Raw genomic sequence first — 17726 nt, 5'->3', positions numbered from 1 at the left:
TGTTTTCCATTATCCTTGTAGTTTGTTGATTATATCATTTTTTTTAAGAACATTTTAAGGCATCTGCTAATTCTTATTGCGTCTGGTATGTGCATCCTTTGAGCAGCTAGCCTATTTGGTGCTGATAGGTATGGTTTATTGGTTTCTATAGAGGTTTATTAGGGTGGTTGTTTTTGCTAGCTACATAGGGATGTCTTCATCTAATAAATGGTCGAACCCAACATCAGAAAAAAAATGAGAAAATTATTTCTTTCTATCATCAAAAGAGACTAGTGCATTAGCTACTACATTTCATAATGATAATTCTCATCACAGATTAGACATACATAATGTGATAGGAGCGCCATAAATGCAAGTGTTCTCATTAATTAGAAAGATAAAATCCTCTTTTTACCCTTTCAATGGATTTACTAATTTTGAGCAAAATGTATGATGTATCAGAATTTCCAGCAATCTACTGCTACAAAACAGCTACATAAGCAATAGAGGAAGGAAAAAGAGAATTCCCAGAAGATGTGATTGTTGAAATTCTATCAATATTGCCCACCTTCATCAATATTTCACCTCAACAACAATCACCAAGACAAGATGAGAGGCTCTATCTTCTGTTGGATAGACAAATATTTCACTGCTGAGCCAATGATCTTCTCCGTGCACATCAACAAAGCCATCAGCAGCATGCACATGCTAATGTTTGCAAGGGACACAAAGACTGGGTTCGCCTAATGGTTTAGTTTGCCTTTTGAGTCATGATAATTGGAAATATGCACTGACTTAGAAAGTTCAATGTTCTCCTTGAAGAGAAGTCGAAGATAACTTGGCCAACAGAACTAAGTCCCTCACATTGGGATTTATTTTTGACTCGAAAAGGAAAGATTACAAGGTAGCAAGAATGACATTCAGGTATGATAACAGCAGAGATGGAGATATTGTTTAAGTTGATGTATTCATACTAATTAGTAATGCTTCGTCAAGAAAGATCAAACTGACTTGCTGATATGAAATCCTTTTATATATTGTTCTATATTAGTTTTTGTCGACGGATGCATTTACTCCATGGTAGTTCCTCCTAGGAGGAAAGAAATTGAAGACACGTGCTTTGCTACTAAATAGGCAAAAAGAATTTTAGGGAATTAATTCAGGTGCCATGCGACATTAATACAAAGCTTGCAGTTTCTAGAGATTTGCTTTTCATTTTTTAGCTGAGTTGCAATATTTGTTTTCACAAAGTCTTTCTGTTATCCTCACGATACAACTTGGTTTGATGTGTGGATGTTGAATGAGCATGGCTATGGTGGTGCCAATTACTCTCTTGACCCTGTGCTGATGATAGTAGACCAATTGGGTTTGGATGAAGGATGAGGTTGAATTAGCTCTTGATACAATGGTGTAAAGAATTGAAAATATGTTGATGGTCCATCAAGTTACTTGGGACATCATGAAATTTCTAGACAATTATCCACAAAAGATCTTCACCTACTAGAATTTGTTTGAATTAGTTGTTTGAAGAAAATATTCCTTTTTTTCATGCATAAGAATATATATATATATATATATATATATTAGGTTGGTAGTGCAACCCATTGTTAGTAAAATCTACAATTAACCTCTCCCAAGAATAGTGGGGCACAAGTTCTGACACTTGGGTTATCAAAAAAAAAAAAAAAATCTACAATTAACATTGAAAAGTCTTGATTTCTTGGTTGCATGCCCCTATTTCTGCTTGCTTGTAGCTACTGTCTCTTTGTTGTTCCTCTTTCGATTTTTAAAGTTCAAAAGGGTGCATTGAAGAAGGTTTTAATTGGAGAAACTTGTAGCAGAGGGTTGCAATTTCTTTAATGCAATTGGTTTGAGAATTGTTCTTTAACTTTCCTTCTTCTGTTTACAACAACTCAATGCTACTTTTGTTTCATGGTGTTAATTTTTGTGTTACTTGGAAATTGGGAAACAAAAAATACTTGTTTTGAAATTGTATTTTTATCTATTAATATTTTGTTTTAGTTATAACATCTTTAATATATATATACTAAACAACAAATAGTAAAAATATATATGCTAAACAATAATATATATATATAAATATATATAAATATATAAAAGTCCAGACACAATCCAGCCCCATGCCCCTCTCTGCATCCGCCCCTAATAGGAAGCCTTGATTAATAATAGTGTTACGTTAGATGGGGGCTCTCTCTCTTGTTTCTTGTTTAGATTATAGAGAATTTCATCTCTTTATCAAATTGATTAGGTTTATTTGTGGCTTGCTTGTTTCTTTTTACAATATTTTTAATTTATAACTAAAAATTGCTAAGTTTGTTCTTCTCTCTAGATTGAACTATGAATTAAAATCTAAATTATGTGATTGAATTTGTATGTGGAATCTCAAAATTATACAATATATAAACTAGTTTAATTACCAATTTGGATAGGTTAATTTGGTTGTATGTTTAATAGTACATGATAGAATAACAGTTGTAATATATTTTAAAATTTGGAAAATAAATTGATAAAATTAAAACATCAAAATAACTTTAAAAATTAGGTTAAAGTAGTTTTGATTACATTAAACCATTTACCCTATCTACACTTAGAAAGTCATATTCTATCTTCTTTAATTGGATGAATCACATAATGAATCCATTACTCTCCAATGTTTAGATTAGAAAATTAAAGCATTTCAATATGAATAAATTTTACATCAAATAAGAGCGGGATCAATCTAGAATAAATAAAAACAAAATAAGAATGAGACCACTACCTTAGTATATATTTTCCTATGTATATAAAAAAAGAATATTCTCTTCAAATAATTAATTTAACTTAGGAATCTGAACAAGACTGTCACAATAAGGGAATATCTGATTTAGAGGATAATCACCCCAAAATTTCTTAATTTCTCGAGTAATTGGATGAAATGTGAATAGGTTTTTAGGTTTATATCTTGTAGTATTAAAGACAACTAATTCATCCTCATCCTCTTTCCAAAGCCCAATTGGCTCTACTGCAATCATCGCTATAGGGCCAATAGATAATTGCTTTCTCCAAGAGTAATTTGTACCATCACCATGTTTATTCATCACCCACATGTCGAACTTATCATAAGGGTACTTAAAAGCAAACATCGCAAGCGAGCCTCTATATATATCAAGAGTGCTTGTGAATTCACAGATATCATATGGTGCTTGAATTTCTTTGAACTCTTCGTCAACCATATCAAACCAACATAAGTGCGATCGATTTGTTTCCTCCTCAAGAAGTACTTCTGTCCAATAAATGCATTCATTGACAATAATTGATTTAGAGTAAAGTATTTGATTTTGAAATTGAAGATTTAGTTCGATTGTTCTCCAAGAATTACTACTCAATGTAAATACGTTAATTTGAGCAGTATCTCTGTTTTTATCACGCCTTACTATGATTTTTACTATCTTGTAATCTTTAGTTTTTCCATCAAAAACAAATCCCGACATGGATAATAGAATATTCGAGTTCCATAATGCATGTTTCTTTTCATATACCAACTCTGGGAGACACTCAAACTGTTTAGTTGCTGGGTTCCATAATGTATATTTCTCTTGATAACTCGAAATGCAAACTAAGCCATTAGAAGAACCCACAATATATGATCCCCAATTGATATGTGGCACACGTAGACTAGTGATTGCTCCATTAACGCGTATAAGGAAGTTTTTGTAATGCTTAGTGGTTAAATCACTATTTATGGAACAAAAGATAGAGCTTTTTTTCTTGTCCATGTTGTTGTTGAGGTGAATATTAATGAAAGCAGACGAAAGAGAGAGTTTATACCAACGTTTGCACACGCACCTAAATCGCATCAATGACTTGACTAGTAGTCTTGATAGGATTTCAATTATCACATCTTCTGGTAGCTCGCGTTGTGGTATGACCTCAGTTGTCTTATTGCGATAGATCATACCTAGGATTTCTCCTTTCTCTTCTCCTTTTGAATATGTAGTTACATTGTTACCAAAACACAACTTAATCGCTTTCTTTGCATGAATATAACACATTTTGCTTAAAAAGAGACCCATTGAGAGGATAAAAAGAAGAGTTCGATTTCTTACTATTTGTCAATGCAAAATTGTGTATATATAGATGAACATACCAAATCCAATACCAATTTGGAAATCAAAAATCTAGTAGAATTAGATTACAATTGATATTTAATAAATCCCAAACCAAAATTAATTAGATATCAATCCCATAATAATTTTGTCTTCCATGGCCATAAAATCCCAATCAATGTAGAATTAGACAATCTTCAAAACAAATATTTATCTCTTATCAAATGGTTTCGATGAAAGCTGATGCATTATATAATTTAGTCGTTTTCTAACGCATGGACAAAATAGAATATTGCTTCTTATGGTGTTGGAATCGGAATAATAAATAAATCAGCATCGTCCTTAATTTTGGGGGCCGAGTGGCCTCTACTACTCTCGCAGTTGCAAGAACCTTCTCTGCTGTAAGCCAAACATGTGGACATCTCGGAAAATCTTATCTCTCGCTCTCTCCCGCCCTCTCTATCTCACTCTGTCTCTCACTCTCTCTCTCCGTTATCAGTAATTGGCCATATATATTTCAAATTTACGTTGGTGTGAGATAGAGAGAGAGAGAGAGAGAGAGAGAGAGAGGCCATGGAAGGCTTGAAGCTGAACTTCTCTCTCGGCAGCTGCTATGTCTCGAAGCCTCTTGCCCCCTTTCCTACTTCAACTTCCATCTCAAGATTTCAACCGACATCCAATCTCGTCATCCCTACTGGTAATTCCAAATCTTCGGACCCTCTTCAGTTTGCCTGAGTTGCATTTATTTAATTTACGTTAGTTTGAACTTTCGTGATCAAGAGTCGGAGTTATTGATCGTTAGTCTAAAGAGAATCAGGAATTTCGATATTATCCTGTCATCCATTTGGAAACCCATAACTCGATTAATTTAGACAAATCCTATCTGTATATAGGGCTTGACTGTAGGAATTTAATTTGCAGGAGTGGATGTACATACCTTTCTTTCTTTCGGCTATCTCTGTGTAATATTCTTCTCCAACTTCTCCCTTCCCTTCTGGTTCTTCATCATGATACTAAGTTTGCAAAGTGGGTCTTTAATTGGGTAAATCAAAATATCAATTTATAGAAAGAAGCACATAAAATTTACAATCAACTTATTCTTTTTTAGTTTAAGATATTACAGTAAACATGCGGTTCTCTTAGGCTTATTCTTATTTTTACGTTGATATTAGTTTTTTGAAGCATGGAATGTGTTCTGGAAGACTGTTGTGTCCACAATTTATTGGAACTCGTGGAAAAGAAGGGAAGGAGTTTGGGAGAGATTTACACAAAATAGAAACTTGAAGAGAAACTCTTTTCTTACTTTCAAGCTACAGAAGAAAATAAGAAAATTATTAAGAATGACTTATCTTCTTGTTTTTCTTCCATTTTCTTTCCTTTCCTTTCCTTTTGAACATTTTAACCAAGCCGGGGAAGAAGATTCCCGCCCCCCCCCCCCCCCCCCCCATCTTTCCTCAATCTCCAAACATGTAGTTCAGTATCCAGAGTCTTCATGGTGTCTATTCAGTGCACAGAGTTTTGTACTTCAAATTGAGTTCAAGAGTCTACTGCTAATCATTATACAAGCTAGGCAAGTTGAAAATAGTTCTCTTTGACAGTCTTATTTATTTGAAGTAATTTTGGATTGTGTGTTTATTAATTCATGGTTGGACGTTGTAGACTTCTATGTTTCCTCTTTTATTTCACTTCTAGCTGTATTAACTAGGGGTGTGCAAACGGTCGGTTAGGTTACCGAATCGACAAAAATTCATTAACCGATTAAACCGAACTGGGGAGCAAAACTTAACTGAATCGACCGATTAACTTGAATAACCGAACTAAATGATAACCGAAAAAACTGAACCCAAACCAGTATAAGCCGAAACGAACTGATTAGACCATAGAAACGCAAAAAAACCAAAGAAAACCAAATTAGCTGATAGACCGGTGTCATTTTAAACCGAATTAACTGGTTGAAATGCAAAAAAACAATGTCGTTTTAAAGTTAGATTGGTTCAGTTCGTTAGGTTATTCCAACAAAAAAAACTGAACTGAAAACCGAAAACTGAACTTTTAAGAAAAAATAACCGAATTGAATCGATGCAAGAAAAAAATTGAATCAAACCGACAAGTTCGGTCAGTTTGGTTCGGTTAGTTCGGGTAAACCAAACTTTTCCCCTAGTATTAAACTTGTATGGGCTAGTTGAACAAATTTCTAGCCTATTTCTTAATTCTGAACTAATCAATTGTTGTCTTCTTTTTCTTTTATTTTTTTAATGCTGATAAATGATTTCATTTTAGAGTTATCCTAATTATAAGATCTAGAAACATATTGACAAAATGTGGAAAAGCCAGATTTACTAAATCCAAGGGAAGATCTGTTTTACTTTTCAACCCCTGTAAGGTACTTGCACTAGGTTTAAATGTTTAATTGCTTGGACCTTGAATATAAACTGATTCAGTTGACCACTTTTCAAAGTGTTTAATTGTACTGCAAAGATATAACCTTCACTTGTCTCAAGGTTCAACACAATCTAGACTCCTTAGCATATTCATTTGGTTTTCTGGAGCCAACTTTCATTTCCGAACTTATTGCCTTTTATCCAAGTTTACCACATGTATCCAATATATGTATATTGACATATGTGTGTGTATTTTCCATGCTTCATGCATTACCTTCCTTCAGTTTGACACACTAGAACCTGAATACAGGTTGCAGGGATCAGGCAGGCTTCATCTTAAGAACATTAGCCTTTATTTCTCCAACTAGCTTTCCCCGTAAACATTTCAATATAAAGAGAGTACGGGAAGCACACTGCAGCATGAGAAGTAGATCAGGTAGCTAAGGTTTATTCTTGATATTTGTTACTGGAGCTATTGAAATTCTTCAGCATCCTACTTCACTAGGATATAAATCCTTTCTGGATCTCTTTCAGCATCAGTGCAACCTATAACTGAGGAACTGATCAATAATAAGTCAAAGGATCTCCCAACAAGTGGGGACTCCATACGCCAAAGATTTCTTGATTTTTATGCTTCACGAGGCCATAAGGTCCTTCCGAGTTCATCTCTTGTGCCAGATGACCCAACAGTTCTGCTGACAATTGCTGGCATGCTTCAGTTCAAGCCCATATTCCTTGGGAAGGTATTTACATGTGCTTTATAAGCTTTGCTCCACTGGCTTGGGATTCTCTCATGACTATGGAAATAAATGTTAAACTTAGCTTCCATTTAAATAGCTTATCTTCTGTTACAAGAAATGAAGACAATTATTCTTAATTAAAAGCACTCTCTTTATGTCAGAATATCTATGTGTGCGAGTAGTCATCCCAACCATTTTAATAATAATCAAATTTATTGACATGAGGTTATGGATCTTCTGTACTACACATTTGAATACCTCAACTCAAGCCTCCTGTCATTAAAATCTGAACTTCAATCCACCATCACTTGATATTAGGACCTTGTAACTGGATGAATTTAGGAGATTAACAAGTAACTTTTTTTCCTTTTTCCTTGGTTGTGGTCTACAAGGCCTGTCGACGGAATGCACAAGCAGTGTTATCTTCTTTATTTTGCAATTAGTCGATGCGTGCGTTACATATGTTCTTTGGAATACAACTGAACCACTTTGACATCATCAAAACGGTCTTGTTCAGGTTTCCAGACGAGTACCCAGGGCCACAACTGCCCAAAGGTGCATACGCACAAATGATGTTGAGAATGTAGGTCGAACATCTAGACACCAAACATTCTTTGAGATGCTTGGAAATTTCAGTTTTGGAGATTACTTCAAGAAGGAAGCAATTAAATGGGCATGGGAGCTTTCAACCCTGGAGTATGTATGAATGGCTCTACTGTGCCTCTGAAATCAGGCTGAAACTTATCCTTTTTAACTGAAATGTGATCATGATACGTATCATCCCAAAATATGCTGGAAATAGTACACTGCACAAGATTTAATTTTATTATATTTTTTCACATTTTACATTTGGATCTCGTTCTTGGGTAGGTGAGAGTCGTGAGACTGAATCATCTAGTTTTCTGTATGGTGGCTTGGCATCTCAGTTGACCATTAGTATTGTTAATGCTTGAAGTTGGAATATCCATCAAGTTATATTGTTATTTTGTCATAATCTTTAAACTTTTAGTAGTCAGCATACAACTATATTTTTCCCAGCTAATCTGGCTCTGGTGCATTATGCCTTTATGTTGTCAGTTTGCTACTATCTGATTTTGTTTCCATGTGGAGAATAGGCTTTAATTCTCACCTTTTTAATTCTGTCCCATGTTGTTTTGGTCTTTCAACTGATATTGAAGCAGTCAAGAGTAACCAATACATCTTTGATTCTATTTCACTTGCCATGGCCACTTTTATTGATTGCATGTATTCTTTTTCATTTCCTCCCTTCAGTGCATTGTCATCTCAACATCCTTATTTCAAGTTGGCTCCATTTGTGAAGATTATTCTTCACAATTGACAATGGGTAGACTAGCAACTGGCTTTAGAAAGGACGATGGGATTTGGACTGGGTAGCCCTTCTCTTATCTCCATCCTTGCGTCCTCTTATAGCCATACCTCATACATGTATCCATTAGGTAATATACTTAATTCTCCAACCCCATCCCCATCCCGATCAAATTATGGATATTCATTGGATGTCTATACCTATTCAATTTATAAAATAGATAAACAAGATTTTCTGTTCACAATATTTTATGTAGTTGCAACATCAAGAAAAGTAACCACAAAATGGAGAAAACTAATGGTATAACTTTTCAACATTCAGAAATACAAGATTATGTGTACTGTAAGTTGAACAAAAATCCATAGACTTCAATGAAGCAATTTGAGGCTACAATTTCATTCAGCTGAAGCAAAAATTTTAAATTATCAAAAATGGAACACAACAATATAATCGCAAGAAGTTAGTGTTTCAATTCTCACCCCAGTCAGAAGTCAATGAAGGTCTTTACTAGCCTCATGAGGGTGGGCTTGGCTGGCCTGTTTATGCAATTATGGCAACAAGCTTATACTATAACCTAGTACCAGTATAAAATAAAAAATACATATTTATTAAATATACACAGATCGAGTATAGATCGGGTACCCTATACTTGACACCCTGCTTGCATCCTGTTGGGGATCTTTTTCTCAGTCCATACCAACTCCAAATGGAGTGGATTTGTTAGATACACGTTGGGGTGGATTAAAATTGCCATTCCTAGATGGTTTATAAAATTTTGATAAAAGCTTGTTCACTTAGTCATACAAATAGTAGTATTTCTACATAATTTCATCTAGAGGTAATGCCTTGACCCTTTTTCTACCTAAACATTTTATGCATAAGTCCCTCTATAAGATTTACATTATACTGGCTGCAAGTGATCATGCTCTCAAGGGCACATCCTTGTGCAATGTTTGTTTGTGGGATGATGGTACACCTTGTGGTACAAAAAAAATATTGAATACAAAGTTTTAAACCCATTAGGTGGGGTCAGCTACATCAATTCTAGACCTCCGACCATTTCATGGCCATATTCTATGTAAGGCCATTATATCCCATGTCATGTTTAAAAGGTTTCTTACCAAGTTTTCTTTGGTGTACCTTTCTCTCTTTTCCCAGAAACTTCCTCCATTTCATCCACTCGCTTAAAAGGTTCTTCTCTCAATCTCATTCTCATATGTCCAAACCATCTTAATGATGACTCCTACATCTTATCTTCAGCAGGCACCACTCCAACCTTATTATATATGATTTTGTTTCTTATTCTTTCTTTTCTTCTATGGCCATCTCAGGTATACTCATATTTTCTCCTTGTTGGAACTGAACTGCTTGACATTTTGAGCCATGCAACAAAGATGGTCTTTAACCAATCTGACTTAACTTTCCTTTCAACTTTAATGTGATTTTACAATCCCATAAAAAGTTGAGTGTAGTTCTCCACTTTAACCATATTGGTGTGATCCTGTGAGTAATATCCTCCACTCTCCTTTTAAACAATTGATCTGAGGTATCAAAATTGATCTCTATTTGGGATAACTTAATCTCCCCTTCTTTCCACTTGTTGCTAAATAGTAGATTAGGTAAATTTGATTTTGGAGATGGATTTTAAAATGTAACTTCCAGCTCCTGCATTAGCTTATTTTACTTCTTGCCTTGTCTCCACACACCCTCACCACTTCTTTGTCAATAAAAAATTCCAACACGACAAACTTGTGTCATCGGTCTAGGAAAGAATCTCTAATAGCAGCGAAGAATTTTCAGTCCATTTGATATCATCCATCCTGAACATGATGCAAGTGCAGCAATTTTTCATGGGTGTATAAATGCCATTTCTGGGTAGATCCCTGCATGATAGGACAAGACATTGGTAAAAAGGGAGGATCTTCATTTTAGGAAGAATATTGCATTTTTTTTTGTCTTTTCCTTTCTTTCATTATATTTTTTCATACCATATGTACTTCGAGTTGTTTTGTCCGCAAGAAGAATGGAGATATTTCTCATGACGTGTTCTCTTACAGGTATGGGTTGCCAGCTGAAAGATTATGGATTAGTGTTTATGAAGATGATGATGAAGCATTTGCAATATGGCTCAATGAGGTCAGTGGACTAGAACTTCATTCATGTTCTTGTGCTTATGGTCTAATATATTTCTTCATGTTAGCTCCTGTGTACTTAGATGTCATTGCTTTTATTTTCCATGACCAGAAAGGTCTAGCTTTCCATGCTGTCAATTGTCCAAAGTCATGCCAAAAAGGCTTGACTTACTAAAATCTTTATGCCTTTGTCACAAGGTGATGTTAAGAGCACTTCATGGTCCTTTTAGTTACAGAATGCATCTGTTTGCAAACCAGAGATTTGTGTCATCTGAAGAATAGAGTTATTTTAAATGTTGTAATAAACAATTTTCATTGGTACTAAATCGACCTACATTTTATTTTCCTTTCTGGGCCTTCAGTTCTTTCTAACTGTATTACACTCACCTGAAAGTTCTTCAAGTGATGTCTTCTGTTATATAATTAAATGATCTGTTAATTGAGCTTCAAAACCTGGTTCTTTCTTCAGGTTGGCGTTCCTGTGGAGCGTATAAAGAGGATGGGTGATGAAGATAACTTTTGGACCAGTGGAGTGACTGGACCCTGTGGTCCATGCTCTGAGATTTATTATGATTTCCATCCTGATAGAGGACACTTGGATGTTGTAAGTATTTTTCTAAAACCTTATATTTTCTTTTTGATGTCTGTCAGGATGAACCATGTCACACCCATTTAGGGTTGACTGGCAATGAACTTCAAGATTTAGCCCCCAAAACATTAAAGCTTAACTTAATATATAAACCAGATTTAACTTATTTATATAAATATATATACATCTCAGGTGCTTTCTTCAAATGCTCTATTTACAATATATATACATCCTACCACCATATTTGCTTTGGCCACTGTTTGGCCTTACCTCTCCCTTATCTACTGCGCTGTTGGGCCAGGTTCAAACGGGCCTCACCTGTTGAATTTTTTTAATATTTTTGTGTATATATAATCCATAATTTTCCATATAGTTACTTTATGGATGTAGATGTTTCCAAACCAGAACATTTAATTTGTTTTATTTATTGGCATTATACCTCTCCCTTATCTACTACGCTGTTGGGCCAGGCTTCAAACGGGCCTCACCTGTTGATTTTTTTAATATTTTTGTGTATATATAATCCATAATTTTCATATAGTTAATTTATGGATGTAGATGTTTCCAAACCAGAACATTTAATTTGTTTTATTTATTGGCATTATTATGATAATTATTACGTTGATGATTGATCTCATTTTCAGGATCTAGGAGATGATACCAGGTTCATAGAGTTCTACAACCTGGTTTTCATGCAATATAACAGAATGGATGATGGCTCACTTGAACCATTAAAGCAAAAGAATATTGATACTGGGCTTGGTTTGGAGCGTGTGGCTCGCATCCTTCAAAAGGTAGTTCTAGCTCTGCCACCTATTGATTTATGAGCCATTGGGTACTTCTCATACCAAAGTGAATGGGATGCATCCTGAGACAAATCTACATAATGGATTCTGTATAACCATGCCAAGCTTCTATTACATTATCTTCATTTGTTTTTGGATTGGCAGTGACCTTTTGATTGTTTTTAGTTCAAACTTTGCACTTTTATTCTGCCACTGTTGGTCTTGCTTCAAAGTTACTGCTCATATATGCACTTTTGCAGGTTCCCAACAATTATGAAACTGACTTAATCTTTCCCATTATAGAGAGGGCATCAGAATTGGCAAATGTCTCATATCCTCTTGCTGATGAGTCTGTGAAAACAAACCTTAAAGTATGCTTTGGAAAAGCCTTTTATGGATGTTTGTTATTCTTATATTTCCACTGATATGATAGAATGTTTTGTAATGTTTTCAGATAATTGGTGATCACCTGCGTGCAATTGTTTATCTCTTATCAGATGGAGTCATCCCATCAAATATTGGCAGAGGTTATGTAGTTAGGCGACTAATCAGAAGGGCTGTTCGTACTGGCAGGTTGATTGGTGTAAGGGGAGATGGTCAAGGAAATATCGAAGGAGCATTTTTGCCTATAGTTGCCAAAAAGGTAATTGAATTGAGCACTCAAATAGATTCAGACGTAAAAGAAAGAGCACCCCGCATTCTGGAGGAGTTGAAAAGGGAAGAACTACGTTTTGTACAAACATTGGAGAGAGGGGAAAAACTGCTTGAGCAAATGTTAGCAGAAGCATCATCAAGAGCTAAGGAAAAAGGAACTGTACCTTGCTTGTCTGGCAAGGATGCATTTCTTTTATATGACACATATGGTTTTCCTGTTGAGATAACCAAGGAAGTGGCTGATGAATGTGGCATCCATATAGATATGCACAGTTTTAACATTGAAATGGAAAACCAACGACGTCAGTCTCAGGCTGCCCACAATGCTGTCAAACTTGCAGTTGGAGATGGTGCAGATCTTACTGAAAATATTCCTGACACAGAATTTCTAGGTTATAACACACTTTCCACTCATGCAGTGGTCAAAGGTCTTTTGGTAAATGGGAAACCAGTTGTAAAGGTCTCTGAAGGAACTGACGTAGAAGTTTTGCTTAATAGAACACCATTTTATGCTGAATCAGGTGGTCAAATTGGAGACAATGGTTTTCTCTTTGTTCCTGAAGCTGGAAATCAACATGAAGCTGTTATAGAGATTAAAGATGTCCAAAAATCGCTGGGTAATATTTTTGTTCATAAGGGTACCATCAAGGAAGGAAGCATAGAGGTGGGTCGAGAAGTTGAAGCTGCAGTAGATGCAAAGTTGAGGCAGCGAGCTAAGGTACTGGATAAAATTTCTGCATGTCTGTGATCTGTCTCCATGTCATATATCCAGGCAGGATTTTAACGAACTTAGAAGGTAAGGGTGCTCCTCTGTGATTGGTGGGTCATGGGTCCAAGCTGTCAAAACAGCCTCTTTGCAAATCAATGGTAAGGTTGCGCACAAAAACCACCTTCCCCAACCCTTGCAAAAGCGGGGAGCCTCATGCACCGGAGATGCCCTTAGAAATATTAATAATCCATTTTCCAGTCTAAACACTTGTCTGCATATGTAATGATGTAAACTTCTATATCAGTGCTTCTTTGTTTAGCTATTCTATCTGGGAACTCTTTTCAGGTTTTTACAAACTTCTTTCTCTTTTTCAGGTTCATCACACTGCTACTCATTTGCTGCAAGCTGCACTTAAAAAGGTAATAGGGCAGGAAACATCACAAGCTGGATCACTGGTAGCCTTTGACCGTCTTAGATTTGATTTCAACTTCAGCCGGCCACTGTCAGACAGTGAGCTCATCAAGATTGAAGGACTGATCAACAGATGGATTGAGGACGCTACACTTCTTGAAACTAAAGTAATGCCTCTAACTGATGCAAAAAGAGCTGGCGCTATCGCAATGTTTGGAGAAAAATACGGAGAACAGGTTCAAATTTCTGTGAAATCTCCTTCTGTACTCATATTAGTTCCAGAAAAATGTTGCTGAATTTCTACTTAGGATGTAGAAATACACTTAAAAGGGAGAATTTCTCAGTGAGAGAGCAGCAGCATATGCTTCCCTTGATGAACTCTCCAATATAGTATTTTCTGAAAATATCATGCATGCCATATTTAAAGAACTAAGTCGTAGATCTTCACATATTAAGAAGTAGACTTGACTCTAGTCTAGATAAAATAAAAATGGAAAAGATAAAATAGAAAGAACAAAAGTTCTGGATGCATAAACAATTTGATCGTCCGACGGGAGATTAATTTATTGATTTTTTCTTCAAATGTCGTGATTATTACAGGTTCGTGTTGTAGAGGTTCCAGGAGTATCCATGGAACTCTGTGGTGGCACTCATGTCAGCAATACTTCTGAAATACGTGGCTTCAAGATAATATCAGAACAGGGGATTGCTTCTGGTATCCGGCGTATAGAAGCTGTTGCTGGTGAAGCTTTTATTGAGTATATCATTGCCAGAGATAACTATATGAAACAGATTTGTTCCACTCTCAAAGTATGTTTCCTTCTAGTTTCTCTGCTGAATAGAAAATCTACACGATTACTTCCATCATATTTTTCTTGAAAATAATGAAAATTAACCTTGAATTGTATCTCACCTGATTTTTGCTTCTTCTGTTACTATAGCTTGTTCTTTGTTCATGAGGCTAACTTAACTTAATAGAACTAGATACGGCTCAACTGACTTCATTTGCTTCCACTGAAGTAGAATTTGGTTTTGAATTTACTTTGGATGAGTCAAATTAAGATTAACTACCATCATGCAAAAGATGGTTGGTTTGCATTTACTTTCTCTAACTTCCTGTAATATTTTCATTCTCAAATATCCTTTTGCATAGGTGAAAGCTGAAGATGTACCTGCCAGGGTGGAAGCTCTACTGGAGGAATTGCGAATGGCAAGAAACGAAATTTCAGCTGTTCGTGCGAAGGCAGCAGTTTATAAAGCCTCAGTCCTTGCAGACAAGGCAGTCCATGTAGGAAGTACCCAGGAGATCAGGTATTTTACGTGCTTCATAGTTTAATATCCATGTTAAGAAGTACTGAAGATTGCATGAAGACTCTCAAACGTGATGAAGTAAAAAGCTAAGTTGGATTAGTAATACACAGTGTTCTAAAAGGCGGCCTAGGCGGCTGCCTGCAGCCACCTAGGAGTTAGGTAGCCCTTGGCCGCCGCGATTAACTGCTGATTGGCACCCTTAGGCACTGGACCGATTGCTCTAGGCAATTGGCGCCTAGGCGGCGCCTAGCCGCAGGCGTCACTTGCGACCACCTATTTTCTTGGGTCGCACGCCGCCTGGGTCGTCTCTCGTCGCGCGCCGCCTAACTCTTCGCTTGCTCTCTCCTTGCCATTGCCACTGCCACCGCAAATCGTCTCCCTGTCGTTCTCGATCTTCTTCCTCTGGTACGTGTGGCCGTCATCTGGGTTTGAGGTTCTTCTTGTTGTTGTAGCAGTTGCTGGTTCTCGATCTTCTTCCTCCGCCAAGTGTTTTTGTTGCAGCTGCTTGCTGTTGCTGCTTCTTGTAATTTGTTGCTTGTATTTTGTTGCATTCTTCCTCCTCCGTCAAGTATTGTATTTTGTTATTGTTGCTTTTGTTATTTTTGTTATGTCTTTATTTGATTCTATTGTTTCTAATGCCTATAAGTTATGTTTCACAAAGTCAAGAGTTTAAACCCTAAACTTAATAATTTATATTAATGTTTCATAATCTTTGTTTAATTTATGTGTATTTGGAATAATATGAATTTTAATTTATATGTACATTAAAAATAATATGAATTTTAATTTAAAAAATTGTAGTTTTTCTAGTCCCCGCCTAGTCCTCGCCTAAGCGGCCTAGGCGCTAGGCCCTAGTTTAGCGCCCAACTAGCGCCTAGCGTATTTTAGAACATTGGTAATACGACAAAACCATTGCACAAGTGCACAAAAGCAAATAAAAGCAATGCATTATTAATTCCCTATTGAAGATTAAAAAAATCACGCTATGTTCCTATAATGTCTGGAGAAAATGTTTGCAGGGTGCTGGTTGAGTGCATGGACGATACAGATGCCGACTCACTGAAGAGTGCGGCTGAATATCTGGTGGATGGATTACTGGACCCAGCAGCTGTGGTTTTGGGCTCGAGCCCAGGTGAAGGCAAGGTAAGCTTAGTTGCTGCATTTACACCCGGTGTGGTCAAGATGGGAATTCAAGCTGGGAAATTCATCGGGCCTATAGCAAAGTTGTGCGGTGGAGGAGGGGGTGGCCGGCCTAATTTTGCCCAGGCAGGTGGCCGAAAACCTGAGAATTTGTCGAGTGCCCTTGACACAGCTCGATCGCAGCTTCTTTCGCTTTTAACTGAAAAGGCAAGCTGAGAAGTATACTCCCTCTTGTTTACAGATCCCCCAGCATGGCAATAGCACGGTACTGAACGAGCTAAGTTTTTCTCTTTTTTTTTTTTTATCTTGTTTTACATTAGGATGGGGAAGGAATGAGGGGATTCAGAAGGAAAACTTGTTTAAGTGCCTCATCATATAGCATTGGTTTTATTTGGACAGAAAATGTAATCCAATATGTTCGCAAGCCAAATTGTACATTAATCCAATTTGTTGGCTTGGCTCCCCTAAGAAATGGGCTCCCATAATAGCAAATACTTTAGCATGCTTCCAAAATGTATTGATATCGGGTGGAATTAGTTAGATGCTTGTAATTCTCTCTGTTTATGACTATATCTTCAAATTAGGGATCCTTAGTTCAAAAATGTGTTGGACAAGATAAATGAGAAAAATCTAAGATGTATACAAGAGGACAAGAAGAAAAGCTGATAAAGGATAAAGATGTAAAAGAATGAACAAGAATTCAAGTCGGATGAATAAGGATATCCCTTAAAATCAGATAAGCAAATTCTGAATTTAGGTTGATTTTAATATGAAATATGTTATTGTAATTTAGTCTTAAATGTTAGGAGTGTAATCTGGTTCTAAATGTTAGGAGTTTTTTTAGGAACTTTGTGTATATATTTGGCATCCCTTGGATCAATGAGAACATGGAAGTTATTCATCTCATTAAACTTCCAACAAATTTATTTTTCATGGTATGAGCCATGGTTTCGTGGCAAGTTCTCCTACTTATTCTTCTCTTCCTACAGTTGGTAGACTTTTGTAAGCTCACAATATGGCTGAAACTCATCTACCAACTTACCTTCTTTAACAAGTGTTTGGTGACATAAGTTGAACAAAATCAACTTTAGAGAATGGTTCTAGACAGTTTTGCTGGTAATATAGGGAAAGGACAAGGTTGGATACCTAAATGGGACAGTTTCTAAGCCAAGCACAAATTCAACAACTTATGGTGTGTGGGAGGTTGCAAATTCTATTGTGATGGCATGGTTGATCAATTTTATGGAACCAAAGATTGGAAGGACTTATCTCATCTAGAAGGCAACCCAAGAGATTTGGGAAGTTGTGTAAGAAATCTATTCGGACATGGAAAACACTGCCCAAAGCTCCCATATCTATTCTACCATTTGGACAACAAGACAAGATCATAGTTCAGTTACTGAATATTATAATGCTTTAATAGAGTTGTGGCAAGAGATGAATCTATTCCATGAGATTAAAT

At 36.2% G+C, this 17726-nt stretch overlaps 2 protein-coding genes across 3 annotated transcripts; one reads left to right on the top strand and one right to left on the bottom strand.

Annotated features, from left to right (window-relative positions):
• Nucleotides 1-2810: 2810 nt before the first annotated feature.
• LOC127802199 (F-box/kelch-repeat protein At3g06240-like) lies at nucleotides 2811-4031 on the bottom strand. The gene has a single exon (XM_052337906.1). The coding sequence runs from the start codon at nucleotides 4029-4031 to the stop codon at nucleotides 2811-2813; it is 1221 nt and encodes a 406-aa protein (XP_052193866.1).
• Nucleotides 4032-4488: 457 nt separating this feature from the next.
• On the top strand, nucleotides 4489-16836 carry LOC127802298 (alanine--tRNA ligase, chloroplastic/mitochondrial). Of its 2 annotated transcripts, XM_052338015.1 has the most exons (14): nucleotides 4489-4782; nucleotides 5007-5047; nucleotides 6777-6902; nucleotides 7001-7209; nucleotides 7724-7902; nucleotides 10591-10669; nucleotides 11135-11269; nucleotides 11899-12048; nucleotides 12300-12410; nucleotides 12494-13411; nucleotides 13777-14049; nucleotides 14414-14623; nucleotides 14967-15124; nucleotides 16144-16836. In XM_052338015.1, the coding sequence occupies exons 3-14, from the start codon at nucleotides 6887-6889 to the stop codon at nucleotides 16478-16480; spliced, it is 2775 nt and encodes a 924-aa protein (XP_052193975.1). In that variant the 5' UTR covers nucleotides 4489-4782; nucleotides 5007-5047; nucleotides 6777-6886; the 3' UTR covers nucleotides 16481-16836. The 2 variants fall into 2 exon arrangements, with proteins under 2 accessions (XP_052193975.1, XP_052193974.1); XM_052338014.1 differs by lacking the exon at nucleotides 5007-5047.
• Nucleotides 16837-17726: the final 890 nt, after the last annotated feature.

Source organism: Diospyros lotus, chromosome 5 (genome assembly GCF_014633365.1).
Source record: "Diospyros lotus cultivar Yz01 chromosome 5, ASM1463336v1, whole genome shotgun sequence".
In the NCBI taxonomy this organism is placed as follows: Eukaryota; Viridiplantae; Streptophyta; class Magnoliopsida; order Ericales; family Ebenaceae; genus Diospyros; species Diospyros lotus.
Note: the sequence above shows the minus strand (reverse complement) of the source record. Positions and strands in the feature narration are given on the sequence as shown.

Excerpts from the sequence above, each read along its gene's own strand:
- LOC127802199 (XM_052337906.1), bottom strand. The coding sequence starts at position 4,031 with ATGTGTTATATTCATGCAAAGAAAGCGATTAAGTTGTGTTTTGGTAAC.
- LOC127802298 (XM_052338014.1), top strand. The coding sequence starts at position 4,659 with ATGGAAGGCTTGAAGCTGAACTTCTCTCTCGGCAGCTGCTATGTCTCG. Across the intron at positions 7,903-10,590 it reads TGGGAGCTTTCAACCCTGGA|GTATGGGTTGCCAGCTGAAA; the intron begins GTATGTATGAAT and ends GTTCTCTTACAG. Across the intron at positions 11,270-11,898 it reads ATAGAGGACACTTGGATGTT|GATCTAGGAGATGATACCAG; the intron begins GTAAGTATTTTT and ends TCTCATTTTCAG.